Raw genomic sequence first — 24,491 nt, 5'->3', positions numbered from 1 at the left:
GGCGAATTAAAAAAAAGAACATTTAGGCTGGAGGCGAGTTACAACAGTCACTTTGAAGCAAGTCATGGTGGCTACTTTGGTAACGCCCTACAGGCAACTATTTTCTGTCTGGGCAACAGGCATTCAAGTCTAGCTCCTATTTGCTTAAATAGTAAAGACCAAATTGTGAAATCAAATATATTTGTAAAGTTTACAATCAATAGCACAGTGTAAGAATTTTTTGTTTCGCCCGACCTTTTTATAGTTCTTGTACAATTCTGTGGTGCTAATTATTGTGGTAATATAATTTTCATGTAGCATTAATGTTTTAGTGTATATTTAGTTCAAGTCAATTTTGAGCTTATATCATTAATTCCGATATATCGGTATATTGCAAATAAAAAAACTGTACAAATATTCACATATTATTATTATTTTACAATTGTCACTGTCAGAAAATTCTAGAAATTTCCGCAGCACAGGGAAGGTGGGATGAAGCGATGATGGGTGACACGTCTGGAACTTGGTTCGTGAGGACGGTATTAGTCACAAAAGACAAAAACGATCAAATGTACCCTTCTGAAGTTTTGGAGGATTCATTTTTAGTAACTGTCATGTTTAACTGTGTTATTCCAGTACCTTGTAATTTCTGCGTACGAGTATTAATACCGAAATGTATAAATGTGTGAAAGTATCATCGAAGTTAAAAAAAAACTAATGTGATTTTCCTATTCAACATGTAAAACTTCATAAAGAAACAGTAAAAATCTATGCGAAAAACAACTTATTGTTAAAATTGTTACATTGTGTAATATGTGTCAAATATTGCAATTTTTCCCAATATTTTTTTTTCTATGACTGGTCCATATCATAATTTCTCTGAACCCAGGGCTGGACTGGGAAGAATAATCGGCCCTGGCATATTTGGCACAGATCGGCCCTCCACCATTTCTGTCGATGGGGGGTTAGGGGCGATGTGCACGGTTGGGGGGGCAGTGTGGCATGCATACAGTACGTGTCTTCTGCATTCGCGTTGCGTGCATTCGCATTTATAATACGTCCGTCTGAGCGGCCAAAGCATCCATTCCAGCCCCATACGTTAGCTGCCCACCGGGGAAAACTCCCGGAACGCCAGATAGCCAATCCGCCCTATCATCAACCATAACTGGGTAACAACAACCCAGGTTAACATATAACCCACCGATTGATATTGTCCATATTTTACCCACCTTGGGTTAAAAATAATCCAGCAAAATCCAGTATGTGTGGTTACAAAACCTTTTACCCAAACAATGGCTCTTGAACTCTTTAGGAGAGTAGATGCCGAACAAGTGAGTCTCTTAACTGTATCTGAGTGGGGTTGACCATCTTCATGTGTTCTCGATTATTTAATGGTGCTTCTTAACTCATGACCTTCTAAAATAACCTTGCTACTTTAAAAAGCAATGCTTTGACCGCAAAGCTCAAAAGCACTGAATTCATAGCAGAATTTATACAGTGTTTGGAATACATAGAGCAACGGTGTAAGTGGCCATTACTAATTATTTGAACTTCCTCTTCAGGAAGGGTCTCTTGGCCATTTACATGCAATCCACTTGAGGAACGAAACATTTAGAACAATCTAAAGCTGACATGAAGAAGATGACATCCTGAACGTATTAGTCTCGCAGCCCAAGTTTGATACAAAGGACAAAGGCTGCTCTATATGAGGCAGAGGAAACTTGGAGAAACAACAGCAGGTCGTTTTACTGCCTCAGTTGCCAGCTCACAGAAAAAGGCCATTAAAGTCAATTAAGAGGAAAATCAGGCTGGAAATGAATTATCCAGTCATCTAATCTCATCCCAGCCATGTGGTGATCAAGAGAGTAGATTATCACTCCACACAAATTAGTGCCGAGTTCAACGTCTTTCCCATGGGTGGCCATTTTGTTTGAGGTCAAGGTGAAAACACAAGTTACTGCAGTTTCAAATTCAAAGCCAAAACAACAGAGTAAACTAGTGTACAAGCTACATTATTGCACACAGTGTTGGGTAAATTACTCTCAAAAAGTAATTAATTACTAGTTACTAATTACATATTCAATAGTGTAATTAGATTACTGTACAAATTACTCTCTCCAAAAAGTATTTAGTTACGTATTACTAATTACTTTCTATATCCTTTATCAACCTTGATTAGTTAAGTGATTCAAGGATAGGCATGAAACAGCTCTTAATTCATTTAAAGAAATAATATTGAACTACATAAAGTACTCTTATTAACTGACCAAAGTATTACAAATGTGAGAATTATAAATTAAAGCATGGATTTTAAAGTTAGACTTTGAATTTTGATGTCAATTCCACTATTGCACACACATATATTACACAAAGTATTTAGTTTAATTACATCAAAAGTAACTGTAATTAAATTACAGAAAAAATAAGAGTAATCCCTTACTTTACTTTTTCAAGGGGAAAGTAATTAAATTACAGTAACTAATTACTTAGTAACTAGTTACACCCAACACTGATTGCACATTTGTGATAATAAAGATGTAGGGCCAGATTTACTAAACAGGGCAAACTAGCACACTGACACTGAGAGCGCACTTTGAAAAAAGCGCAAACGGGAGTGGAAATCTCTGCGGGTGATTTACTAACAAGGCACAAATTCAAAAACACAGGCGCAATATCTCTTTCTCTTCATGACCAACACAATCAACTAAGAGCAGTGCAAATTAGCACAGGGTTTAAGACATGCTTTTTTGGGGGCGCTAAATACAGCCGCAAATACCAGTACAATGACAAGAGCAAACCTTATTAAATCACGTTGCGTGATTCATTTAAATAATCTCCTCCCATAAAGTTTGCGTCTTAAGAGGAAACTCTAACAAATGCATATGTAATCAGGTTAGTTGCAAAAACAGCTGTGTCCACGTATTTTATAGCGCTAATTTTCACGGCGTGTCTTTAGTTAATACCGACAGTATCTTTTTTTTACGCCAAAAGAGGCGTTTGTGTGTACAAGCTGTTAGTAAATCTGGCCCGTAGTGTGTTAACACGAAAATAAAACCACAAAAGTTTAAAAACACAATTTATTATAAAATTTATTTTATTATAAATTTTGTTGTAAGGTCAAAAATGCTCAAGATATCCAGCTGACCCTGCGTTATTGGTATTAGCAGTTGTTTTCTGGGAATAACATACTTTACAAAGTCATGACTGACCAATCAGAATCACGTATTCTAAAGCGTTGTGAAACCATTAGTTTTACCAATAAAGTGAAAACTCTTATACTTGCCGCATAGCACTGATGTCTTAAAACTAGACCTTGAGCATGCGAAATTCGTTCAGATGGTGCAACAAAAACAGGCGTGAGCGATTCCTCCATCTTTTCCATTTCTGTAATGCACGCTGTGTGAATTTGCAGGTCAGAGTTCACCAAACTTGAACTTTGCTACGCAGCAAAATGCGAAATTGCTTCGGATGGGCTTGCATTTCCGGTCTGACGCATTCGCATGCGTACGAATGGAAGTCAATGTAACGAAAAGTCAAGTGTGACCACGACATTATATCTGTAAATATTTTGCTCTGTGGAAATGTGATCCTCTTAATCTGTAGCTTTGTTGAGGTGGGTGGCCTGTGTACTCTCTCAAGGCTCACATCATATGTGAAATTAAACGGTGCACTTGATGTGGAATGTGGTCGTGGCCTTGGTTGTGGCTTTCAGTGAGGTCCATGAGACCACAGAATATACAATTTGTCATTGTATGATCCTGAAGTGTGCTCAAGTGTACTGCCCATTTTATGATGTCAACAAGCCCTTTTCCTTCCACTGCAAATGATCGGACAGTCTACGTGGCATTACCTCACAAAGTCACGGACTTGGAGAAGGTCCGGCCAATTTCTAACTGCCTTAACTGAAAGACTCCTAATCTGTGCGATTGATGATAATATAAGATACATACTCAACTAAGGCAGGCTGACGTCTTTAATCAGACAAGAGTAAGGGAGAGAGTCACTTACACGACCATTCAGCATCAATTAGCGCCTGCCCAAAAGATTTAAACTCAGCCGTTGAGGTTTGTTTTTCAGAGTAACTAGTCTGGACATTGAAAGAGCAAATTAGACCAGAATCTTCTGACAGTCTTCCAAGACCACCACTTATGGTTTCTCAAGTAACTCTCAGACGCTGGTGAGCAGCAGGGAAGCTCTTGGACGCAACTGAATCTCGCAGTCTTATTAAGGTTCCCCCACACTCTTTTCTACTTTCTGCTTTAGCTCTGTGGTTTGTATGGATCCCAGAGAGGAAAAGATGACATGGCTAGCCGGGGGACGTGGCAGAACAGTCATTCCAGAAGACAGGAACCTAAACGGCGCTGCTCATTGTTACGGCCCTCCGCTGGGCCTCGTGACACCATGATACTAATTTTGATTCGTGCTTTTGCATTCATAACTGGATTCGGAACCAACATCAAAGGATTGCGTCACATCCTGTCCCATTTTTGCCCAAACCAACCTTGACTTTTGCAGGACTGCTCCCATGATACACACAGCAGCACCACAGAATCTGCAGAGGAAAATGGGAGGACCGGACCGCATCCCCACCACAACTGAAGAAACGGCGCCCGTGCAGAGAAATCCAGCACCCAACTGGAGAACATTCAATACATATTCTCATCTAGTATTTCAGGGGAAAACATTTCACTGCTGGCAACGGGGTTTATGAACGTGTAGCAAGAACGACTAAGAAAAAAGGAGTTACGGGAAGAGTGTGCATGTTTTGGGGTATTTCTGACATTGTGTCTGCGTGTGTTCAGGAGATGCAGCTGTTGACGTGTGCTGGGGAAAGATCTGGATCGTGTCCCGGCTTAGGAAAGGAAACAGCGAGCGGTTGGTCCTCAGAGCAAGGCAGGCAGAGAGAGTCTGACAGATTTGTGAGGTTAGTTCCTTATGGACTGCATCATTTCTCTCTCAGTGAGAGAGAGAGAGAGAGAGAGAGAGAGAGAGAGAGAGAGAGAGAGAGAGAGAGAGAGAGAGAGAGAGAGAGAGAGGCTCCAGGCTGATGTTTATGCTTCATTTGGACCACAACAGTAGTTTTAGCATTATCATACCTACTTTAAATGCCCTATAAACAGTCACAGAACTAGCAGATATACATTTGGATGTTACTCATATGCTTCTCCATTGGTAATAAGTGGCATTCTCACGACTGTTTCCATCAAGAAAGGCCATTGAAAACAATCCTCCATTTGGTAGATTCTTTTCACATGAAAGTTAGTCCAGACCAGGGGTTTTTAAACTGGGGTCTGGGGACCCCCAGGGGGCCTCTAGAAGATTCAAGAGGGTCCATAGAAAATCTCAGTCTACTGAACATTATTTCTTTTTCATATTACGTAGGTGTTCGTATTTATTTCTAAATGTTAATCTCTCCTTTCTTGCTACATGCATACTTTCCAGAATTGTTTATTTTTTGTCATTATAGTGAGTTTCACTACAGTTCCCTTTATTTTACTCACTGGGCTTTGAAAAAGTAGTCAAAGATGTAATGAAAATTGCTACAGCACAAATACATTTGAATTGATATGTTGTCTTTATAGTATCACACATATGATTTATTTTACACAGCTCAAATGTTCTTTATACACAAATTATGTATAGATGAATATGTATTTTAGGAAGGGGGTCCTCACGAAAGATCTGATCTGTGTAAAGATCTATCTGGGGGTACCTTGCATCAAAAAGTTGGAAAACTCCTGGTCTAGACACAACAATAACAATATAATATCATATCATACTGTATACTCTTTTTAATTTGGCAGATACTTTGACCCAAAGCAACTTACATTGTGTCCCAACACTACCTATACAGTGAAATCGTATCCAAAATACAGATTCTCATAACTGTACACTAAACATCAAATGACTGACTGAATGCAATTGCATGGGACGAAATCTTCACATTCATTGCTGAAAAAACTGCTTTTCAATTGAACGTCTCATGTCTGGTCAGATCACAAAGTGAAAACACTGTCAAATTCTTTGCTGCCCTATTTTTTTTTTAAAGTACAATGAACTTGGCATTACAAGTTATTTTAACCGTTTTTACATCACTGCAGCTCATCAAATAAAGTTAAGCAATTTCAATGTGTCTTTATAGGTTATAGTAACTCACCACTGGCCAAAATAAATAATAATAATAAAAAATAAGTTGACTTGGAAAGCCAAGTTGATTGTACTTAAAAATGTTAAGGCAGCTACAGTGAATGCATTTACTGTAATACTGTACTGTATATAGTGTATATTAGTGTGTGTGTGCCCTTTCAATTGGACTTATGATTATGGCATTGTCAGCACCACAATCTATCACCCAAGTTATTTGAACAAATATATTCCGCATATGTGAGATAAGCACATGTGACGCGCAGAGTAGGTAGCTTCTTGACCGCTGAACGAATAGAATTAAACATATCGTAAAATATCCCCATCTCTCTACGATGCGCATCGTAACATTTTTGCATCGCGAAACATCGTAATACGAAGTATCGTTACACCCCTACCGATTACCGATCTTTAGAACCAGTATCGGCCGATACGATCACCGATTACCTATCACAGCCTTCTACTTATCATGCAGAATTATTTATTTAACAATTTTAAAGATCAGTGCATATTACCTAATGAATTAGGAGATGAAAAGGAATCACAAATCGGCAACTTGCAAACAACATATTCCTCTCCCTCTCATAAATGATAGCATCCATAGGAACAGAGTATAACATAGCTTTCCTGTTTAATAATTATGAAAAAACAACAGAATAAAAGAAACACGTACAAACCGCAAACTTTCGGGAATGACAACCCCATATAAATGTGGGAGTGAATGCCCTGATAGTTCCATGTGTCCGCATTTGTGACACACTAGTAACCATAGCAACGTCCTGGCGTCTCGCAGCTGTGTTATCTGTTATTTTGCAGTATTTTTCGCCTCATCCTCTATTTTCTTTTTCCCCCTGACTGTATTACAGTGCATTATGATACTGACTTCTCAGCGAGGGATACGAACAATACCTGCTTGGAATTGAGCAAAAACAAGGTTTCGGCGATTCCGAGAATTTTGTAACAAAACATAAATCTCTTTCATGTATCTCATGTACCGTGAACATCCTTAATGTCTGAGCAAGCGAGATATGTAAAGCTACAGCCATAAAAGGTAAATCTGCGAGCAGAAAAGAGTCATAATGCGTCTGTCATGAAGAGTATTTATATCCACGGTGACGGCTACATCACAGTGACAGATCAAGGTGTGGAACGAAGAGCGCATGTGTGTGCGTGTGTGCGTACGTGTGTATAAAGTCACAGGATACGATGATTCCTCTCATGTTCCCTTCAGGCAACAGTCATCATTCCCATGATGCAATCAACAGGCCTGTACGTAGCTCCAAACTCAATGTGATAAAACGGCACACACGTTCGTTCTCCTGCGAAACTGAAGATGATAACTTTGTTTTGCTTTGACGCAGACGATGTTTGTTTCCTTTAGTCGCTAAATAATTAGTGCTGAATAAATAGATAAATGAGCCCAGACGAGCGAACGAATAAATGCAGTGTCGACCTTAATGAGCAGGCTGGTTAGATTGCGTGATTGCTGTTTGGAGTTCGTTTAATTCGATCTGCCTCTCTAATCCCACGGCCCGCGACGCTTTATTGTACACCGCGGCTTTGAACAAACACGCCGTGCCTCATTTGAATTTTAGAAAGGTATGACTATTGATCTCGCACAAAAGGGAATTACTATGCGTTCTAAGCGAAAATAAATCACGCTGGTTTGTTCCATTCTTGATCAAGTAGAGGGTGATGCCAAGAAGTATATGTATTTGAAGGAAGTGTGTGAATTAAAAATGGTAAAGTTTGTGTTGATTATCTGAGGCAGAATTAATACCGAGAGCGATTTATATTAGCGGAGTCAAGCTGGCATTCGTACCTTTAAACCGTAACGCCGTTGGACTCGGTCGCAAAACACATGTTCTGACTAGCGTTTGGCACTCGGCAAGCGTTCGTTTCGAACCCGGTGGGAAGTTGAGAGTTTGTGATTGGGTTGCGTGTGGGTTTGATGTCTTACTCTGTGTGGGTCGTACTCTGGTCCTCTCCGCTGGGCCTCCACCTCCTCATAGGCAGGAGCTGCTCCTTCTCTACGAGCCTGAAGATACTCTCGTCTCAGCTGCTGGATACGCTCCATGCTGCTGTAAAACACACAAACATCTTAGAAATGTGCTGGTGTGGAACAGTGACAAAAGATCAAAGGGAACCATTCACATTGTTCACCGGAAAACGAAGTTTCTGTCATCATTTACTCCCCCTCTTGTCATTTCAAACCTGTATGACTGTCGATCCTCTGCAGAACACAAAAGAAGATATTTTGAAGAATGTCGGTAACCGAACCACAGCGGTACCCATTCACTTGCATTGGTTTTGTGTCCATACAACAGAAGTGAATGGGAACCGCCGTTGTTCGGTTACCGACATTCTTCAAAATATCTTCTTTTGTGTCCTGCAGTAGAACATAAGTGATACAGGTTTGAAATGACAAGAGGGGCGTAAATGATGAAAAAGCGAAACCCATCACACACGCTAAACGCAAGAAACATATTTATCGTACCAGACACGCCAAAATGACGTCCTTATCAGACATTCACGAGGAGGATATGTGATATATTCTTTTGCTGAAAATATTATGTGGCACAGAACTGTGGAAGTGTGACAGTGAAGATAAAGTCCTGCCAGCCATCTCCCGACCCCTAACACGCAAACACCCAAATCAATCTTTCAACGCTCGGCTAACACAAACACAACCTTCCACAAGTGTTGTTTTCTATTGTCAACACACAGAGCGAGCAGCCTGGTCGACCAGCTCACTGTCGGGTGAATGTAGTGATCAGACAGTCATTGGGCATCAACCCCCCGGGGACCCGTGCCAGTTTAGATACTCATGAATGTACAGCTGAAAATATAGACAGCAAACGTTAAAAGAAGAAAGACCCAGAAAGTTCCATTCAGGGGAGGGGAAAGATGAACGCAATAGGGATGTATAATAAAAAAAGGACATCAACGTGTCCAAACTAGATGCGAACATGATGTGATGAATGTGAAGTGATAAATCACATCTCTGGTTTTGTCCTAACTAGCTGAAGCCATCTGGCATCAAAACATTTGTTAAAGTGATAGTTCACCCCCCCAAACATTTTGTTGTCATTTCAAACCTGTTTGACTTTCTTTCCTTCGCAAAATAAGATATTTTGAAGAATGTTGTAAACATTCACTTGCATTGGTTTTGTGCAGTACAATAGAAGTGAATGGGGTCCAATGCTGTTCGATTACTAGTCTCAGCCTCGGACCGTTTCTGGAAACACTTCAGCACGTTCGATGTCGTCATCTGATTGGTTGAATTTCACAGGATTTCCGGGAGACGTGCGTGTCGCGTTCTTTAACGGTCCGCCTGGAAACAACACGAAGCCGTCTGATCTAAGAAGTAAGCTGTCGTGTTTACAACGGTTGCTATAAGAATTCATCCCGATCGACTAAACGCTTCATTCTTAAAAGTATGCGAGGTTCACGGCATAAACGTATAATCATTTTGTTGCTGTTAACTTTTGACACGTTCGTGAATGCACACCGGTCTGTTACTGCGAGGACTTTCCACGCCGCTAAACATGACGCAGCTCGAAACGAAACGTGATTGGGTGCTTTACCTGTCAGTCATACGGCCTCTTGGGCGGGCCTTGGCCGAAGAAAGCAGCGAAAACTATTCAGTTACCAAGACTATTCGGTTACCGACTTTCTTCAAAATATCTTCTCCTGTGTTCTGTGGAAGAAAAAAATTCATACAGGATTGAAACAACCTGAGGGCGAGTAAATGATGACAGAAGTTTCATTTTTGGGTGAACTATCACTTAATCCCTTTTCTATTTTTGCGATAAATTGAGTAGCCACGCCCACAGCGAAATGTCATTGGTTCAAAATCACAAGCCACTTGGCTTTAAACATCAAATGTGTTCTGATTGTTCGCGATTTCTCTTTTGGTACGAGAAAGAAAAAAGAATTCAAACCTGGCACATCTCACCCAGTTAGGTGTAAATGTGCGGTTACAGTGAAATCTCGCCCTGAAGAAAACCGTCTTTTCAATAAAACGACAACTCCACAACCAGAGAACAAGTAGCACTTTCATCAAAAACAAGTGCACGCTGACCGCTCTTCCAAATTCCCTTCATTCTCCCTTCAGACACCCACAGAACACTGAAATTCAATTTATGCTTTTTCAGACTCTTGACCAATCAGATTATCCGGGAGAGAGAAACAAAGACAAAGAAAGTTAGGATAAAGGAGACAGGGATTAGATTAAGACGAAACAAATTAACATGCCTTTTTTAAAACCTTGTTAGGCAGACGCCGCGAGTGCCGAGCATTCCAGAGGGATGATGCTGTGGGAACGGGTCCGAGCGCTGTGCTTCTATAGCACATGTGACACTGTATAGTGAGGTCACACAGCGAGCCACCGGTCTGTGCAGAAACATGCACACAGGGATGCAAAGGTGGATTACAAACACACACCCACACAAAAAAATTGGTCGCCCTCACTCCATCACGAGCTGTCAGAAACAGCTTTTTCTGTTGTTCTTTCAGGAACAATAAGGATTGCTGAGACTCAAGCGGGTGTAATGTTGCCACTGACGTCCCAGAGGTGTTGCTGTGAACCACGCGTCACACACATATAAAAACACACCATATGTGTTTCGTAGTCACATAGCAACATGAACTTCTACTGCTTTACAATGAAATAATAATGCGTTTACACCAGACGTGTACACCAGACATGTGATGAAAGAACACTTTCTAGTTTTTGTTATAAAAAATGGAACATCTATACTGAAACTTCTGGATGTCTCATTTGAGCCTTTTTCTATTGTTAGTTTACAGCAGTTACTTATTTATAAAAAATAACAGTATGTGTGGTTAAAGTACTGTTGGTGAACCAGTGGAGGAAATGGCTGAGATTCACCGGTGGGACAATATTTTATCATTGTTAAACTCTCTTGTCGCTTCAAACCTGTGCGACTTTCTTCCACAGGACACAAAAGAAGCAATTTTGAAGAATGTTGTTAACCAGCACCCATTCGCACTGGTTTTGTATCCATACAATAGAAGTGAATGGGTGCCGGCGCTGTTCGCTTACCAACTTTCTTCAAAAAATATTTTTTTGTGTTCTGCGTAAGAAAGAAAGTCATACAGGTTTGATTTTCATTTTTGGGTAAACTATCCTTTTAACCACAGATGCAGAAAATGCCACTAAGTTTACGTATGAAATCCGCAAAGAATTTGGAGGCTATTACACAGATTAAAGATGGATTTATTTATTTGTTTTTAACGTCAAGGCTGTTTATGGCAAACCTATTCATGATGCAATTAAACTTGACGAGCAAAGTTTATTATATACAATAACTATACTTAAAACAATGTAAAAATCATGATATACTTTTCATTATATAATTATTATATTATATCCATTGAAAAATAAATCGTATTCAAAAAAGTTCTTTCATTTTAATGCTTGATAAAAAAACAAGATCCTGCCAGGAGAATATTAAAGATGGAAATCATTTCAATGAAACTCTGTTTCTGAAATTCACTTCTTGGACTCCACCATATCCAGCCCTGGTTATATCAAAGCAAGCTCTACAAAATGATTTTCAATGTTAATAGTCAATATACGAATTGATAACATTCAGAAAGTTAAGAAACATTAATTGAATCATCGGTATCTGCAGATATCACTTGCACGTGCAATACAGCACATGCAATAGTGTTGTTATACTGAATATTAATGATTAGTGATTTGCAGGCTGCCATATGAACTTGTGCTGCAGTATTTCGTTTACTGTACACAGCAGTTTTCCACAAAAGTTCGAGCGACATATGAATCAGACAAAATATGGACAATTAGTTTGATTATTTTTCTCCGGCAGTACTGACGCAGCAGTATCAAGTGTGGCGCGTTGCCAAGCAACGCATGCACCGGCAGCCGATCTGAAATGCAGACAACGCAGTTGAGCAGAGTGATACAAGGAGTGCAATATTTCAGTGCTGATATGCCAAATAACAGCACTGGATGTAAAATCAAATGAGTGGATTTGTGACCAGCAGCTTTAACACATCTAGTGTGAGTAGCCTGAAGGTAATGTAGTCCAAAGGCTTGGTGTTTCTTGTGTCATGCACCACCAATTGAGCAAAAGGATGCAGAACACAAAAGAGGATATTTTGAAGAATGCCGCTAACCAAACAGCATCGGTCCCCATTGACTTCCATTGTATGGACACAAAACCACTGAGACATTTCTCAAAATGTCTACCTTTGTGTTCCACAGAACAAAGAGCCATATACAGGTTTTGAATGACATGACGGTGAATAAATAATGAAAGAATCTTTATTTTTGGGTGATCTATCCCTTTAAGAAACAGCCCTGGTCTCGTTTTCATACAGAATCATACATACACAGCAACACACACGCAAGACGCAACCCACACACCAATAAGTCCACAACCAGTGTCCCACACAGATCTGCACTGCGGAACAGATCCGGGTGGACAGCAGTAGGTCAGGCAGACAGCAGCTCATCTGCAGGGGCAGACACAGAGTTATGCCCCCGTTACCGCACCTCCATTTTTCACTTCTCAATCTCACTGATTGGAGAGTTGAGAGAATAGAGCGCGACCGTGCGGCAGCATCCATCTTCTCTCCGGCTCTCTCCGGCACATTCCCTCACGGCTACTTTACACAATTTATGAGGCGCAGAACAGAAAAGGAGAGGGTGGAAGAAAGAACGGGAGATGAAATCACATGCATGTCTAGATCCAAATCTTGTATTGATCGGAACAGTGAATAAGGTCATAAAAAACTAATACATAAAATATTATGACCTTTGCTGCTCAATCGGAGTTGGCCGCAATAGAGAGTGATGGCGTACTGCATAAAAACCCGCTGCGGTGTTCACGATAATGCCGTCTGAAATGAGGCGATGCTGTTGATATCTCGAGCGTGTGATTCTCGCTCTGCGGCACGACGTGCAGAACTGCAGGTCTGGACCGGTGTACTAACTCGTGTCACAAGATTACTGACAAAATAAGCAACCAGACAGGGAAAAACATCAACGCCTTTTTCAAGTCTTGAACATGTAGCATATTATGCCATGTGACATAATATACAACAGTAGGACAAAACCGACATTTAAAGGGTCATATTTGCACAATATTTGCTTTTATAAACTATTAATAGAGTAAACGATATTACTCTAAAATGGCCAACACAGAAAACCATAAGGGCATTTAGGGGACAAAATGAATTGGTTGATTTGTTGATTTTCTTTTGTAGTAATATTTGGAAGACAATCTTTCGGACCTTGACTTAGTAAGCTTTGTGCACGTGTCATTTTTTGCCAAGCCTCCTTAAGTTTTTCCCAAAGCTAAACTTTGAAGTTTGCACATCAAGTATGCAACCACTGTGCAACATGACTACAACATTTGCATTACGCTTATCGTGTACCATATATTTAAAAAAAGAGAAGGCAGCAATTTTCCAAAGTTGGACACTACTTTGGCTAGGACTGTAAGCTTTTCTAATTTTTTCTAAAAAATACATTTGTTAGTAATAATCGAATCTATTCATCTTTCAGTGGCAACAACATAAACAAATGTTATGTGGCCCAAACTTAACTTGCGGTAGAATTAAATAACTTTTTAGTAGTTTTAACTTAATTTAAAACATATACAATAAAATATGAAGAAATATTAAATATAAAATAAATTGTCATATTATAACCAAACACAGACCGGTAGTAAAATGCAGGCTCATGGCAGACGAAACCGTCTATAAATGGAACCTATGGTTTAAAAAAAGGGCAAAAGTTGATTAAAAATGGTTAAAAATGTGTATTTTCTTTGTACAAAAATCTGCTGTAACATTTAACCTAAACTCTTGCTCAAAACAACACACTTACTGCACATCTTCATCTTACACATTCTTTGATGTAGCACAATGCAAAAATCACCTCCCAGCTACAATATCTAATATACTACGAGCCTGGGAACCTAAAATGACACAGGTTTGCAATGTTATGGTCTCTATTTGGCACATCACATACACAGCCACCCCTCATAAAGTACGAAACGTGTGTATGTGTGTACATTTATTTTCGGCCTGTGGTTCCCAAGCAAACCATTTCCCCTGCAGCTTCTGAGCTTTACAGTTTTGCTTTCACCACTCCATCATGCAGCCATCATATCCAGAACGCCTTAATTACTGCTGCCATTTTGACTGAGCACACTGTTCACCCTCCAAATGAATAACACCATCAATGTTTAATAAGGGTCCTGCTCTAATCAAACACACACACCTCTCACACTCAAATACACATGAGTGCACACACCCAATGTGCACATAGCCTCCAGTACCAAACATAATCATAAACTCAGCTGGTCACGCACAGAGGGAACCCGACATTAATATGGCTATAGGCTATGCAACAGGGGTGAGAGAGAGAGAGAGAGAGAGAGAGAGAGAGAGAGAGCTCAGTGGAAAACTAGCATTCTTCAATTTTTACAGTACGCATACTGTGCATGAATAAAACGGGTTAAACTTGCTTCAAACTAGACTTTTATTTCATTTCATTTATGCATTATTTTCACCCAAAAATTAGAATTCTTTTTTATTTACTCATATCATTCCAGACCTGTATGACCTTATTGGTGACATTTTATTTAAAGCCTTCATGTATAATGCATTATAAAGGGTTATTAAATGGTATGATGCATTATAATTGTGTTGTAATACATTATCTGTTGTTTTAAATAATTACAACCAAATTAAAAATGCAAAGTGTAACAATGAACTGATAAGTGTTATAATGTATCAAGTGTATTTACATTTAATTATGAGACATCACAATACATTATAAGGTGCGTTACACTGCATAATTCATACATTAAATTACTTGTATAATGCATTATACATATATGCTAGTGTAACCGCTTTAGTTTCTTCTGCAGAACACGAAAGCAGATATTTTGAAGAAAGTTGGTAACCAAGTAACATTGAGCCCCTTGACTTTCATTGTATGAACACAAAACCACAGAGACATTTCTCAAAATATCTTCTTTTGTGTATTTGTATTTTTGGGGGAACTATCCCTTTAAATGTACTAGTATGTAGTAAAGCATAAAGAGAACATACATTGCATACTGTGTAGAATGCAGTACGCTGGTTTTGCATTTCGATCTCAGCCATACAGATTGGTTTGGTGAGAGGAGGTGGGCGGCAGCGGGAATCAAATAAGGGCACTGGCTCTCGGTCTAGCGTTTCCTCGGATAAGCTGAGCCACAGCACCTGGTGACTAAGAAAGGCTTAATTTGCACTCTGCTCTTTCGCTCACAGAAGCTCATTCTACAGCAGCGTTACAAGAGAAAGTTCAATAAAGGGTAAAGATATTTATTTTCTCTCTCTGCCGGTGGCAGGGGAGCAAGGCATTAACTACAGCCAATGGTATCGATTCCCTTGGGTCAGCGGCACGTCTGTGCGACTGCGGCGAGGGGGGATTTAGTGTTCGGCCGCATAACAATAAGAGCTGCGATTTTTATCTGTGAATTTCATACTCAAGTGACTGGGTAGTTGGCCGGCATCCTGCGGAGGTTGAGAGATGGGAGATACTATATGAATCGAGTCATTAATAACCACCAAGGAACATTTGCCTTAAAGGGACAGTTCATCTAAAACTGTATTCATTCAGATCACAAACAAAAGATTGCTCTTTTCCACATTTAAAACTAAATGATGCCGTCAAGCTACAAAAATACGTACACAAGAACCGATGACAGTTAGCGTCTATTATGCCAAACCTGACACATTTGAAACTTACTCACCCTCTTGTCATTTCAAACCGTTCTTCCGCAGAACACAAAAGAAGATCATTTGAAGAATGTTGCTAAATGGTCCCCATTCACTTGCATTGGTTTTGTGTCCCTACAATAGAAGTGAATGGGGGCCAGTTAGCAACATTCTTCAAAATCATCTTCTTTTGTGCTCTGCTGAAGAAAGGTTTGAAATGACAAGAGGGTGAGTAAACGATGACTGATTTTTTGTTCACTTTAAAAACACACGAGTCTCTCATCATGTGCTATGATATTTCTGGCCGTCTCACAAGTCTTCGACATATCTCTCTTTTCATCTCCACACCCCGCAGCGAACAGTTTTCCTTTTTTGTCTTAACACAACCCCCGCTAGGTCTGAGGGCGGCCTCGCTCTGTGTTTTAATGGTTTCATGCTGGAGAAAAAAATTCAGGTCAGCAGTTGGATAAATGTAGGCTTAAACTGGCGTGGGCTTGGGGGGATTCGGGGGTGCACATAAATCCAAAAGACGAGTCTGCTTTGGACAATGTGGAGACACATCAGGAAGCACCTCAAACGGAGCAATTTTATGTTTCATTGTAGAAACGGACCCAGACGCTGTCAGTTCTAAAGTGCACACACTAACCAGCACACATGTGAACACACTCAGGGCCCGTCTGGGGAATCTTGATGTAATCCACCAATTTGATTCGGAGAAGCTCATCTGCTTGATAATCGGCGTGCTTCTGTCAATCACACGCTACCAAATCAAAAATCAATTCCAGTCAAGCACTCTTTATCATGGCTGTTTAACACACATTATTACCATATTACCTCAGACCAAGAACAAGAGCTCGAGTGGGTAAGTACACCTGAGAAACCAGCAGAAAAAGAGACATTAAAAACTGAATTTACTAAACATCACAACTTTTGAATTGAACACCCACCAACCCGGCAAATGCAACCACGACAGGTAAAATTGTCAAATCACTTGCCCGTTTGGCACTTTACTTATGTTTTATAAATGTTGTTCGCTCACTTTGCTGGGGAAGTTTGTTTAAGCCTGTGCAGATTTAACAAACATATTCAACTTTTGAGTGAATGAAAGTGGAAGTGGGTAATACAGGTTGACTGTCATTTTTGATTAATATTAAATACAGACTTTATCAAATATATTTATATATAATATTGACATGCAAGCTGTGACTTTGTTAATCTTGTTTATTTCATTATTATCTTGTTTTTATTTTATTATTTTTTTACTGTCTACAGATATAAACAAGTTCAATTTAAGCCTTTTTGTGACCATTTTTAGACACTTTATAAGAAATGTAAGACCACACCTGCGATGGAAATACACATTCTATTACATATATTATAATATATTATATTACATATGCCCCTGAAAAATGAAGTTTTTCTTAATTGACTATTTATAGGTTTGTGTTTAGATAAAACAATGATTTTTATTTCATTCTGTGAACTACTAACAATATTTCTCCCAAATTTCAAATAAAAAATGGTTTCTATTTGCATTTATTTGCAGAAAATGAAAACTGGAGAAACAGGTGAAAATAACAGAAAAGATGCTCTGTATTTTTTCAGACCTCAAATACTGCAAAGAAAACAAGTTCATATTCACGTATAAGCAATACAACAGTAATATTTCTACATGTAATTAGGAAAAAAGGAAAAAATTATTGTTTATGTGATAACCTTGATTTTTATCACAGTTTTCATGTGTTGTCATTCTGTCAGTCTTTCACATTGCTGTTGGATGACTTTATGTCACTCCTGAGGTTTGATTTAGTTGAAATTCAACAGACATCGGACTGGAATGGACACAATACATCTAGAAATGCGGATTAAATGAACATTCGGAATGCTCTCTTAATTTTTTCCATGGCTGTATAGTCATGTGGAAAAAACTTCCAAAGTTCTTTTTTGAATTTACTATTTATGGGCATGTGTTGAAATAATACGATATTTTTTATTTCATTCCGTGAGAGTGCCATTTCTCCCAAATTCCAAATATTGTTTTATATTCACATTTATTTGCAAAAACGGGACAAAATAATAATCACAGCTTTCATGCATCTCGGCATTCAGTCTGTCACATTACTGTTGGGTGACTTTAGGTTCTGAATAGCCTTTTCAACACTTAGGTGCACAAAGACATGGTACGATATGAACGCTCAGCGGAACCATAATTACATTCACGATATAGCACTACCTTAAAAGCCTTTTGCTTTGATAAAACAGGTATTACAGTACATTATACAGGTAAGGACACAAATCTTCTCTAAAATTGTTATTTCACTTAGCAAATTCATCATGTGCTATTCCTCTGCTAAAAGTATCCCAACAAAAGCTGAAGCCAACGTATTCATATAATGACTTTAATATACATTCCAAGCCTTATCTTGCACTTGTGAACATTATTTTGAATAAAACAAATGTTTGAATTTGTATCTAAATATAATAATTTCCTTTGCATCTGAAATGCCTTTCGGTTGATGTCACAGATCCCTCTTTAAAGCCCTCTGGACAAGCCACCTGGATAAATCAAGTTTCACCCTTTCTTTGTGTCTTGTTGAATGTCCTGTTTCACTTGAAAACGCATCAAATCACCAAAGTAAAACGCATTGAAATGAATAGCTGGCCTCTGTAGATGCTGCACAGTGATATGCATAGAACGTGGTGAACAGGTGTCATAGATGTTATTGTGTATGTAGGCACGGCTGGAGTGTTCTACTGACCAAACAGCATCGGTTAACCAGCATTGCATTTAGCATCACCATAATTCAATGTCCAATTTTAAATCAGATTGAAAGTCTAACCTCATTCCCCTGACCCGCTGATTAAACATGACCCGCATAACATACACCCGTGAGCGAGGAAGATGAATAATTGTGGAGAAGAACGAGAGACTGTGAACGCTATAACAGGAAAGGACCTATCAATTTCCTACAACTCTCCCCTTGAATAATTTTGCGTTGGGTTTCCGTGCCGTAATTGGTGGACGTTTTTAGAAATGAAATTTGACAACAAAAGATAGCCTGCAATGACAGGCCGGCTCCCGAGCTCCCTAACCAGAAGTGACGGCACTTTTTATATGCCATCTGCAATTGAAGAAATAATTAGAAATATTTTGGCTGGTGTAACATTATTTAGACAGGCCATCAATGTTCGGCGACCCCTCCCGCGTCCTCTCGCTCGCAGTCGTGCAGGTGAAGCTCAATTTGTGCCTGGACCATTTCATTAAAACACCAGTCACAGCGGCTCATCCTCCGTGCCGGCGTGCATGTTGGGTGGGCAAATCTGTACGGTAAGACGGTAATCAAGTCTTGTATTCCAAACCCTCCATTCTCAAATTGCGCACCTTTAAAAAGGTCCAAAAAAGCACGAAAATACAACATTTCCCTTTCAATTCCATCAAGTCGAGATGGAATAATGAGGTGAATATAATTTACACCAATTTGAGATTTATGCTTTTAAGAAATGTGCTTTCACATCCGCCCGTTTCCAAAAACAGAACGCAACAGTAAGCAGCGGGCCCACTTGTTGCTAAGCTACGAGATGCATCTAGAAGAAACCGCTAAGTGAATGCTTTGTGCGAGCGCACACACGTGCGCGTTCGAGTGTGCTTTTTTCGTACGTGCCTCAAAGGGAGAGAGACGTGGAATTGCTTTTCTTCAATGAGTGACAGGCAGGAAGTTCTTGAACAAATATAAAAGGAGGAAATGCAGAACGAAAAAAGGGAAAATAGAATAAGAGAAATGCATTGAGAGGAAGAGAAAAGCTCGGAGGCGGAACGCATGAGTAGCACTTGTCCGGCTCTCCAGATTAAGCCGGATGAATCATAAGGATCCAGAGAACGCAGAGACTTCCTCTATAGACTCTTTCTATTGGTTTCTCAGTCTTTCAATGTCTATTCACATGAGGTCTGAATGTTCGGGACAAGCTTGTTATATAGAAGAAAAAGATGAAAACGATCAGTTATTGCTGCTGTTTTTTGTTTTATTTGGCTATAAGGTCGATCTTTTTAGAAACCAAACCAGTTATTCGGATTCACGATGCTGTACGAACAACTTCATTCACTAAATTCAGCTATCTGAACCTTTTAAGAGATCAAAGGTTTAAACATTTTATTTAAAAAGCGAAACTTTGTACCATCTGTAAATATTTAATGCTGTTTCGTCGCTCCCAACTTGATGCGAGCAAGCTTTGTTGATCTACACTTGCTCAAATGCAGAGCAAATCATTCAGATACCCAAAACTTTTTAAAGATTACGCATTGAAAATTTGTTACACCTCTGTAATAATAATTAAAAAAACGCTTTGCTGTTTAACACAGTGTTTCTCAACTGGTGGGTCTAAGAAAGAACATCAACATTAAAAAACATAATTCTAAATGTTTTTCTGATGCGGAACTTTTATTTTGAAAGAAAATAAAAGTTGGACGCGCGTCCAACGAACGTACATATGTTTACATTACAGTGGTGGCTCAAACCAACAATTTTATTAAACAACTAGTTTGGGACTGCTATTTAATAGCCTTAACTTATACGCTGTTCATTCATCAATAGTCATATTAGTCACAAATGTTTGTTAGTATTTTAGTATTAGTCTCTTGTATTTTAAAACAAAAATCCTGATCGCCCCAAACTTGACAGAAGATACATGAATTAGTATATAAGCCAAAGTATCTATAAACCCATTAGTATATATACTAATAAACCTGTTTTTAATGTCAAACAACAAAAGCCAAAGAAAAAAAATCCAGTGTTTTTGTAACTTTAATAAGGTTTAATCTATATTTAATGTATACAGTAAAAGACTATCCGACGTTACGTTTTTTCTTTACCCGACCTGAAACACCTGAAAAGCCCTGTTTATTTCAATTGCATGTTTGTTCTATTGTACTATTTGTTTGTTCTCAATTTAATTTATCCTTACATGTTTTCAACAATATTTGAAAAGGATAGTTTAATTACAGAATAAGCTTATTGTTAATATTAACATATTAATTAGTTAATTGTTTTTGCTGTCGTAACTTTATTTATTAAGGTTACGTGTGCCAACAAAACAAGAACTAAACCTATTTTACTTTATTCATTTATTACTTCTTTGTGGTGAAGCCAGTGAAATATTTGGCAGGGCAAGAAAAACTCTGAACCGCTGGACCGGTAAAAAAATCCTCAGCGTTTCAGTCCTGCATGGCGAATACAGCTCCTCCATTTGTTCCGAATAACATACATTGAAAAGGCATTAAAGCCTCATTGCGGGATGCATGGTGAAAGAGCAGCAGTGTGAGCTCAGAGAAGGGTTCACAGATGTGGGGAGAGCTGAGTTCTGGCACCCGTTAAAAGCAGCCGAGCTCCCGCGCACGCAGCTCTCATTCAGCTCAACAGAATGGCTGATTAATTAACGGGCAGAAAAGCACTCCAGCACTCACACAACCAACCCTAAAAGCTTTTCTTTCACCATCTAGTGATTTCTATAATTATTTTGATGGCGAGGCTGCGCTTACAGGCCTCAAGAAAGCGTAGAAGGAGGGGAGAGAGCCTTAATAGTGGAGCACATTCAGGCTTTTTTATGTGGGACAAATCTTTCAGCGAGGCATCTGGGCACAAGAGCCGTTGATGGGGGACTTGAGTGGACACTGGTCACCTGTGGAGTAGTTCTTGATGGGTTCGGTGCCGCGTTTGGGACCGACCCTGGTGGGCTAACGTCAACGTTTGGAGTGTTTGCTTAGGGCAGAGTGAGGCTTTTGTTCACGGGTACATCCAGGACACGGTGTTCATACGGAGACCAAACCAACTTGTAGACCTCTCCGTCCTCTTTATCAAACCGATTCTTTACTTTGTCCTCGCATTTTTGTCTCTAAAGGGTTTCTGGAGATATGGAAGAAAAAACTGCCCCTCTCTCTCTCTTCGGCTCTCCGTCAGTCTCTGAAGAATCCAGCCGCCCCTGTGCAGATAAGCACACCACCTGTCTCTCTCCCAACAGCTTTTCTCAGGAGGGAACAATGATTATTTTTTAATTGGAGCGGAGCTGAGCTCTGGAGATTCTGGTTGTTATAGTAACTTTTCGCGTTGAGTGCGGCGGGCATCTTCAGGGCTGAAGGAGCCACTCGCTGCGGTCTCCTCTTCTTGAAAAGCGAGGCCAAAAAGAGCTCCCCCACACCCACAAGCTCTCTCTTCTCACGAGGAGCATCTCGAGAGCCCCCCGCTCTACATTCCCCATGTCCTTCACCTCCATGGGTTTCCATCTCTCAACCTCAGATGAAAGGAAGGAGGGAAGGTCTGAGAGGTTGGCATCTGGGTGGTAAGAGCGTGAAGGTTTATGCGGGTGGGAATAGAGTCAGTCGTTTCCTGTCATTGTTGCATAAAAGAAGAATGGTTGTCCGCCATTTTTGGAGCTAATTCCCCCCACACACACCTGTGTAACAGAATTAGGTTTTAACTTTAGGATCTTTAGGATTAACTTCTTAAAGGTCCAGTGTGTAACTTTTTGGATGATTTATTGACAGAAATGCTATATAATATACATAACTATGTCTTCAGAGGTGTATAAAGACCTTACATAATGAAGCTTTATGTTTTTATTATCTTAGAATGAGCTGTTTATATCTACATACACCGCGGGTCCCCTTGCATGGAATTCGCCATGCTGTTTCTACAGTAGCCCTAAACGGACAAACTGTTTTGCAGAGTGCATTTTGTAATTACGTTATCTCCTTCGGCAAAAAAGCGAAAACACAACGACATCTTAGATCTGTGTCAACCGCCGTAGTGCTTTGAAACGGAGAGGCGAGCTGTTGAATTTCGCAACCTCACCGCTAGATGCCGCTTAATTTCATACACTGGACCTTTAAGAAAAATAACTAACTGTATTAATCAGATTCATTATTATTCACACGTCTAGCATTTTTTTAAATCTTTTTGTGAGCCACGTTTATAAAGAAGCCATGTGAATTTATTAAAAAAGTATTTTAGCTATGTGTTTTCCTCCATTAAGCTTTGAACACGAGGACCTTTTGCCTATTGTAGCTTACATAATATTTTTAGTGTGAAAAACCTGCATATCTAATAGACTGGTCTAGCCTACGGCTACAAAAATTATGCCACAAAAACGTAACCCATAAATAAGGTTACGGGTTCTTAGAAATCATCCGCAACCCTATCTGGTGACCCCATGCAGAAGAGCTTCACAGTTTTGTAATTGAAGAAAAACAATCATTCAGGCTGTAGAACTTCTGATTTAAAGCGCTGGTTCAAAACATCTAGCACACTGAGCGTAATTGCTCCGGAAAGATTTGCTGGGAGTAGGCAGTGTTGTGCTCTGGTCTCACCCACAGAGACGAAATCAATCCACAAGTGAAGCTTGTGCTTTAGGCAATAGCTCTGGAGCAGCCGAGAGGACAAAAGGTGGTAGAAAAACAAGACGCAAAAAAATGAAACATTCTCTAACATCACACACGCGTGGCCTTTCACACCCACACTACCCTAATGCGGCAGGACTTCCATTTTAATATTATTCCATATTAAGGAATAAAGGATTTTTCTTACTTTCGAAACAATGTATCGTGCGGACCTCTTAAAGGGATAGTTAAAAATAAAAATCCTGTCATTATTTATTCACCGTCGTGTTGTTTTTAAAACCCGTATGACTGAACGTCTCATTTTTCTATCGAACAAAGAAGAAGATATTTTGAGAAATGTCCCCGAGGACCAATGTTGTTTGGTTGAAGGTTATCTTCTTTTGTGTTCTGCTTAGAAAGAAAGTCATACAGATTTGAAATGACATGAGGGTGAATAAATGCTGATGATTTTTTCCCCGGGTGGGGTTGAATTTGAATGGTTTTTAATTCCAACTTCATTGTACGAATGTGCTAAACTGACAGCCCTAATTTCAAGGGTCAGAAAACGGTCATGTTAAACTAAATCGCAGAAAAAATGAAATGCTACAAAGTGTATAATACGACCCCTTTAACCGATATATTTACAAAGTAAAAAAAAGCAGCCGTTTGGCAGTTTGACATCGTCAAGCTGAATGGCGAGAATCCTGTTGCACTTCAGCTCTGACCACACATACCCATAAGCCACTACACACATCGAGAGAGTATTTTTATGACAGCGATGGGCAGCGGACAGCGTGTTAAACTGCCTGTCTAAATAACCGAGCAGTTGTAATGACTCTCACAGGACGCTTTTAAATCAGACAGCAGCCGTACGGCAGATCGACTCTTCTGTTTAACAAACTCTTCAAACGACACGAGAGCTTCTCACGCTGACACCCCGAGTCACTGATCATGTTCTCGCCCGCGACCTCACGACTCACCCATTAGCAGCCTATCAGCGCCAATTCGCTCGAAAACATTCCCGTTATGTAGGACAGAAATGAATATGCAGGGTTGGTAGGACTCCTGGGTGAAAAGTTTAAAGCTGAGGGGTGAAGCAGGTTTTTATCAAAGCCATGAAGACACAATGATGCATATGTCACAGATACTGTACATCCTTAAAGGAGCAGTCACCCTCAAAATGAAACCTCTGTCATCATTTACTCCCCCTCTTGTCATTTCAAACCTGTATGAC

General features: G+C 39.6%; 1 protein-coding gene across 1 annotated transcript in view; it reads right to left on the bottom strand.

Moving 5' to 3' along the window:
- LOC130555540 (partitioning defective 3 homolog B-like) overlaps nt 1-24,491 on the bottom strand; it is a gene marked incomplete at its 5' end in the record, with an annotated part of 193,496 nt that overhangs the window by 43,490 nt on the left and 125,515 nt on the right. The window contains 1 exon segment of the mRNA XM_057335833.1: nt 8,084-8,204. Coding sequence (XP_057191816.1) covers nt 8,084-8,204 — 121 coding nt within the window.

This window comes from Triplophysa rosa, linkage group LG6, assembly GCF_024868665.1.
Source record: "Triplophysa rosa linkage group LG6, Trosa_1v2, whole genome shotgun sequence".
In the NCBI taxonomy this organism is placed as follows: domain Eukaryota; kingdom Metazoa; phylum Chordata; class Actinopteri; order Cypriniformes; family Nemacheilidae; genus Triplophysa; species Triplophysa rosa.
The sequence above is the reverse complement of the archived record's forward strand: the minus strand, read 5'-3'. Positions and strand labels throughout refer to the sequence as shown.